This window comes from Mizuhopecten yessoensis, unplaced genomic scaffold, assembly GCF_002113885.1.
Source record: "Mizuhopecten yessoensis strain PY_sf001 unplaced genomic scaffold, ASM211388v2 scaffold11079, whole genome shotgun sequence".
In the NCBI taxonomy this organism is placed as follows: Eukaryota; Metazoa; Mollusca; class Bivalvia; order Pectinida; family Pectinidae; genus Mizuhopecten; species Mizuhopecten yessoensis.
In genome coordinates this window covers 252,787-260,143 of record NW_018408869.1, presented here as the reverse complement: position 1 = coordinate 260,143, position 7,357 = coordinate 252,787, and the positions used below count along the sequence as shown (strand labels likewise).

General features: G+C 37.7%; 1 protein-coding gene across 1 annotated transcript in view; it reads right to left on the bottom strand.

Moving 5' to 3' along the window:
- Positions 1-2,659: 2,659 nt before the first annotated feature.
- Positions 2,660-7,357, bottom strand: part of LOC110465458 (proteasome subunit beta type-2-like) — a 10,808-nt gene continuing 6,110 nt past the window's right edge. The window contains exons 3-6 of the mRNA XM_021521282.1: positions 5,992-6,062; positions 4,115-4,277; positions 3,804-3,853; positions 2,660-3,062 (exon numbers count right to left, since the gene is read on the bottom strand). Coding sequence (XP_021376957.1) covers positions 2,955-3,062; positions 3,804-3,853; positions 4,115-4,277; positions 5,992-6,062 — 392 coding nt within the window. The 3' untranslated portion in view covers positions 2,660-2,954. The remainder of the gene's footprint in view (positions 3,063-3,803; positions 3,854-4,114; positions 4,278-5,991; positions 6,063-7,357) is intronic.

Here is a 7,357-nt window from a genome sequence, read left to right as displayed (position 1 = left end):
TTTGGCCCCACCCCTTAGCCCGGGGGGTCAGCCCCACCATTTGTACAATTTTGAATCCCTGCCTCCCATGAATGCTTCCGACTAAATATGATCAATATCCATGACATAGTTCTACAGAAGTCATTTATAGCAATATAGCCAAATTGCCCCCTTTTGGCCCCGCCCTCAGCCCCACCAATTGTACAATTTTGAATCCCCACCACCTAGGGATGATTCCAGTCAAATATGGTTGATATCTGTCTCTTAGTTCCAGAGATGAAGTCGCTTAGAGCAATATAGCCGAATACCATTTTTGGCCCCCACCCCTCAGCCCAACCATTTGTACACTTTTGAATCCCCGTCTCCCAAGAATGCTTTTGATCAAATATGATTGATATCCAGTGCACAGTTCTACAGAAGAAGTCGTTTGTAGTAATATAGCCAAATTGCCCCCTTTTGGCCCCGCCCCTCAGCCCCCTGGGGGTTCAGCTCAACCATTTATACAATTTTGAATTTCCACCACCTAGGGATGCTTCCAAACAAATATGGTTGATATCCATCTCCTAGTTCCAGAGAAGAAGTCGCTTAAAGCAGTATAGCCAAATTGACCCCTTTTTGCCCCGCCCCTCAGCCCCACCATTTTTACAATTTTGAATCCCCACCACCTAGGGATGCTTCCAGTCAAATATGGTTGATATCCACTTATTGGTTCCAGAGAAGAAGTCGCTTAAAGCAATATAGCCAAGTTGACCCGTTTTGGCCCCGCCCTTCAGCCCCCCGTCAGCCCCACCATTTTGAATCCCAACCACCTAGGGATTCTTCCAGTCAAATTTAGTTGAATTCCAATTAGTGGTTAAGAAGAAGAAGTCGTTTAAAGAAATTGTTGACCGACGGATGGACGATGGACGCAACGGTATGGCATAAGCTCACCTTGGTCCTTCGGACCAGGTGAGCTAATAATGCATCAAAAGGATTATAAGTATGTAAGATTGGCACGGGACAGACGTATATTCTACCTTGTGGTACTCCTGTTGCTTCTATGATGATCTCATAAGGAAGACTAGAGGAGAAGCTTCAACATGACGCTGAACGAAAGTATTCATAGCCCTATGAACATGTTTGGACTTGCAGCCTTTTTAAATTAACAGGATAGGTCAACAGCAAAAATCAACACTGTATTCATGTGTTTTGAAAATTCAGAGATTTGTTACCTATTTTAAAGTGCCATTTATTGAAGTAAATGGGTAATTTGCATGCACATGTTCAGTGGTGTGTACTGGTGTACCGATGCCTAGGCTACTTCAATACAAGAGGCTCAGAGGGCCTGTATTGCTCACCTGGATATTTGAGCAATCATGTCTCCTTGGTTTAAGAATGTTCCAGACTAAATGAAACTTTATACTGCTCTATCCCAGCATGCTACTGGTAAAATATCATCACCCAGGGCCTCCAAGATATTTACATATTTGACCCCTGTGACCTTGAAAGTAGTTCAAGGTAATTTATTTGAGGAAAGCCTACTGGCCAAATATCATTACTCTGGGTCTCCTGGTTATTCAGAAGAAGATGTTTAAAGGTTTTAAACACATTTGACCCTTGTGATGTTGGTCAAGGTCATTTATTTGAGAAGTTTGTAGCACTTTATGCCAGGTACCTACTGGCCAAAAACATGGCCCTAGGTCATCCAGTTCTTAAAAAGAAGTCGTTCATAGAAAAAAATTGACGGACAACACACCATACCATAAGCTTAACTGGCACTTAGTACCAGGTGAGCTAAAAACTATCCAAAAAAATTGTCTACTTAAATGGGTTTTCGCTGCAAAATCTCTGCAAAATATAAGTATGATTATCACACACAACCAGGATGAGAGAAATGTGTGATATATAAACTTGTTTTGATAGGGCTTGGGTTTATTTATAGGTATTGTACATCTAATACTGGACAATTCTTCTTAAACATGTCCATCTAATGCACCTTACAACTAATATAGGTGTATAACTGTGAAAATAATATGGTTAACATACCCTTTTGTCAATTGAATCAACCTCATATGATATTCTATATCATAGTTCAACCCATCCTCCCTACTCCAGGGGTTATGCTCACTTTCGCTCTCTGCACCCCTGGGATATGTTATAGCAAAATTGAAGGCAAGCAGCTAGGTATTTGATTGGTCTCTGGTAAAAAAACAACTGACCAATCGTGGGGTTGATACCTGTCTTTTGTCATATTACAGAGGAGCGACCCCATTCAATGTTACTGTTATGTGACTTGAGAGATCAAACTAGTCTTCTTGTCTCATCCACCAGGTGGTGCACACTAGTACCGAGCCTTCCATTTTGCCATGACATAATCCAGGGATGCAGAGAGCGAAAGTGAGCGTAACTCCTGGAGTAAATTAGCATAACCCCTGGAGTATCGAGGACGAGTTCAACCTGCAAGGTCATATCATGTTTAGAAAACAACATTCCTCATACTGTCCTACATTATTCCATGTCATTGTAATAATAACCAAAGAAAACATTGATTGTGTATTCAGTCTCCCATATTCAAATGCAAGAAGAGGAAAAACTACGTTTGCAAGTTGCTTTTAAACAACAAAAAATAATAAAGGGAACAGATTAATTTTGATGTTTATAACAAACAAATTTATGTGATAAAGATGACAGCACTTTAATGTACAGAATGGTATCCATTTATTGATAAAATCTTTTATCTTATGTTAGAGCACTTTGACATAGCATCACACTGATGTGTCCTCCACACGAAACACTTGTTCTTACAATGCTCCACTTAACACTTTCTTCTATGATTATCGCAACCATTGATCATGCTCCATTTTTAGAGATCGATGGCTCGGAGCTCGGTTTATTGAAGTATGTCTACCTCACCTCAGTCACTGATATACAGGTACCGGATAAGATCGAGCATGAATAATGAATGAACTTTGTCCCATATCAAGGTTTGGTCTATGTTAAATTTCCGCAGGTTGTGGTTTTAACATTGGCAGTTCCTGGACACCGTCTTTGTTAACAACTCGCACTTTAAATGCTGGCAGGTTTATGATGAATCTCTTTCTTATCTGCGGACGTAAATTATTGAAAATGTTATTCATAAATTTCATAAACATACTGAGCACTTTTCCTGCTTTGGATGTATGATATGTAAAATGTGTAAATTTTAAAAATAATTCTGTTTCTTTTACATTAACTTATAAACTGTTAGAATATAAGAAACACTTGTATCAAATGACTGTAACAGGCTGTTTTAATTGTATTGCTAGCCAGTGTATCTTACACTGAAAATATCAACTGTTCCACTTAAATTAAAATCACACATAATGGCACAAAAATATTTGCTAAGCTAGTGCATACCACTTATTCAAGAAAGTATTCCTGTGATTGTAACAATAATGCTTCCAACGGTATTGTGACTGTCTCAAATCAACAAGCCAGAGCGCAAAATCTTAAGAAATCCTTCTGCATATGTTATACCTGTACTACTGAATAGCCTGGCCGAATCATTGAATCCATTAAAGAAATCCTTATCCAATAGCTAGGTCACACAGTCAAACAGCCAGGTGCAGGGTTGAAGCCGAGTTTACGTTATTATCATTAGGAGTTTAACTGTCTACTTCCCCCAGAGGGGCTCACAAACTTAGCTCATACAACCTCAATTTTTTTTTGCCTAAGGATGGTCTAGTCAATACTTGAGTAGGATTTTCAAGGCGTATCACAATCTTCCTCATTGGGTAGTGACACCATGAAGTGTGTCTGGATTATATGTGTGTATACAGTGTAATGTGAGATTCTATTAGGCTTACCTCATCTATACATCTCTGCAGGAGCTCTAATGCCTCGTCCTGTGATAGGTCTGAAAGTCACAAATTTATATACAGCCCAAACAAAGTATAAAACAACTTTCCCAAGAGTTCAAGGTTCAGATTTTTTTGAATAGAAGACCGTTACTAGTAAATGGATGGAATATTTGATGGGAGGGATGAAGATTTTATACATAAAATATTTATCCATATATGCATGGGGGCAACATTTTTATATGATACGGCCATAAGTGGTGGTATAAAAGGCTCAAATGGATGATCATCATTTCTTCATCTTATAGTTGTCAACATACCTTCCCTGTAGTATCTGTCTAGGATACTGAGTGAAAAGAACGATCCATAGCCATGGGCTGCAAATGGACATTTGTTCATGGATGCTAGATAATCCATGTAGTATAGAGATGGTCCCTCCGTCTTATCATACCCAGCCATCAACAGGTTCACTGTATACCTGGACTGAACACAGAAAACAAACTAGTTTTGGCAACAATGGTTTTCATCCTGAATGGTTCTGAATGTGTTCTATAGTGGGAAGGATATGATGGCAACATTATCAAATGTGGACATGCTAACTGTATCTTTACACATATATGCTCAAACATATTGAAATCAGCTGGAACTCCAAAATTTAAAAAAAATCATCTAACGTGAGCAAATATTACATGTATGCTCATCAAAAATTACTTAGATTTGGATCGAAGAAGAACCTGTTCAGCAATTGGTTAAAGGGGCATAACTCAGTAAATTATGGCCGGATAACAGTGGTTATCAAACTCCTTTGAGCTTCTATGGTAATTAATCTAGAAAATAACTAGAGATATTGAGCGTACACTGTTTCAGTAATTGTTTAAAGGGACAAAACTCCGTCAGGAAATGGTGGTTATTGAACTTTCCAAAGCATTTATGGTAATTAACTTTTCCATGAAGTTTGAAGTTAATTTGTTCCAAATTACTAGACATATTGAGCTGACACTGTTTCAGTAACTCATTAATGGGGCATTACTCAGTAAATTAGAGTCAGATAATTGCTTTTATCAAATTGTCCGAGCTCTTATGATAGCAAGGCATCACAAGTAATACCAATCCCCTCACATTCACATGTTGAGGAATGAAGTCGCTAGAGCGATGACAGTTTTCTCTCTCTAAAAATAGTAACTGTGACCTTGACCTTAAACAAATATGTAGAAACCTGAACTTCTGAGGATGTTGAGGAATGAAGTTGATAGAGCGATGACAAAGTTTTTCTAGAAATGGTAACAGTGACCAAGACTTTCAACACTGAAACCTGAAACACAAACTTGTCAAGGCATTGTCATACCAAACACTTGTTTGAAGTTTCATGAAATTCTGTTGAGAAATGAAGTCGGTAGAGCGATGAGAATTATTTTTTCTAGAATAGTAATATTGACCTTGACCTTCAACATTATACATAAAAACCTGAAACGCAAACTAGTTCAAGGCATTTCCATACCAAACACTTGTATGAAGTTTCATGAAATTCTGTTGAGAAATGAAGTCGGTAGAGCGAAGAGTGTAACATACATACGTACGAATGGGAGCGATGCTATATCCCCTCAAACATTCGTTGCGAGGGAATAATCAACCTTCCCATGAAGTTTGAGGTTAATTTATTTAACACTTTCACCACTGTAGACCATAATGGACTCATCCAGGCCAATGCATGGTAGAGTCTAATAAAGTTACATAGTGGTGAAAGGGTTAAAAATGCTCAAGATCTCTAGCGGTTACTGTTTCAGGAATTTTTTAAAGGGGTATAACTCAGTTAATTACATTTGGATAATGGTGCACGTGGTTATCGAATTAGTATGAGCTCTTCTGGTATTTAATTAACCTTCCCATGAAATGAAAATTGGTCTGTTGAAAATTACTCCAGATATCAAGCAGACACTACTGTGCACTCCCATGTGTCAGCCTGCTAATTTATATTGTGTAAAGACATGTTTTTTGTATGTCCCATCTTTTGAAGGGCGTATCAAAACATTTGTTCCCAAAATAAACTAATTCCACAGAAAATGTTAACAGACAATCATCAGTTCTTTATCTTCACATTAGTAATTTCAATCAGAAATAGTTATATTGTTAGGAAATTATATATCAGACAAAAAAAGATCTAACAGATAAAGTGTAATTTATAGTATATACCACTCACCCGACTCCGTAGGTACTCAGCTAAATTTCGCCGTGTGAAATTAGCTGCAGCATGTGGAGACAATTCATAACCTGTTGAGAAAATTATAATGCAACTATAAAATGTCTGTAAAACAGGAATTCCCCACTCCTATTCTATAGAAAGACCATGGCCAATCAAATATCTCTTTTTGACTTTTAAAAATGGTTATTTCCTCCAGCTCAACAAATTTTAGTAACCTGTTTTTACAACAATATTAGTTTTGGTGCAAAAAATGTTTTTTTTGGCCTCGATGCTTTTCTTGGAGGATTATTACCAAATTTTATATCTATAAAAACAAGGTACACGTAGCTATTGATCAGTTCTCAGATGACTTTAAAAGTTTTATCTTTGATAACAACATGGTTATTGACTTTTCTAACTGATAATAAAATTCTATATATTTCCAGCAAAAGGCAGCAGGTGTTTCTTCTTCAGGAAAACAAATATTTGTTATTGCTAGCAGCGGAAAACCAATCCTATTAAAAGCATAACTTGCATATATACAGCTAACAAGAGGCCCATGGGCCTTAACGGTCACCTGATATTTTTATACAGAGAGTTGATTTTGTCACACGAAATAACAGAAATATTATTCAGTGACAAAAAACAATAAAACCACCTTATTTAATATCTAGCATACAGATTTAAGACTAAAACGTATTTGAAACTAGCACCTCTGATTCTAAACAAGGAAAATGAAGAAATTTTAGCACACTGACTCCTTTGAGCCCCACCCAGTGGCGGATCCAGAGGTTTTTTTTGGGGCACCCTACAGCCCTTGGGGGTAGGGCTGGCTCAAACTTTTCAAAGTATCAAACTGTCAACTCAGGGTTATAATTCCAATCAGAAATTAAACAAATGTTGGTCCAAAACGTGATTTCCCAATATAAACTATAGTTAAGTTTACCCCCTCCCCAGGGGGAAACATGATACCCAAGGGTCATGAAATTCACAATTTTGGTAGAAAACCTTAAGACCCTTCCATCTATGAAGAGTGTTTGATTCTACCATATCTGGGTCTTTGAGAAGATTTTTGAAATTTCAGTCAATTCAACCCTTTTTGGCCCCTCCCATCAGCCCTGGGGGCGTCAGGCAGGGCTCATATGTGCATACCATCAAACTGCTACCCAATTCTGATAATGCTAACCTAAATTTAATTACTTCCAATGGAAATTAAACAAATGTTGGTCCAAAATGTGATTTCCCTATATAAACTATAGTAAAGTTTACCCCCTCCCCAGGGGGAAACGTGATACCCAAGGGTAATGAAATTCACAATTTTGGTAGAGCACCTTAAGACCCTTCCATCTATGAAGAGTGTTTGATTCTACCATATCTGGGTCTT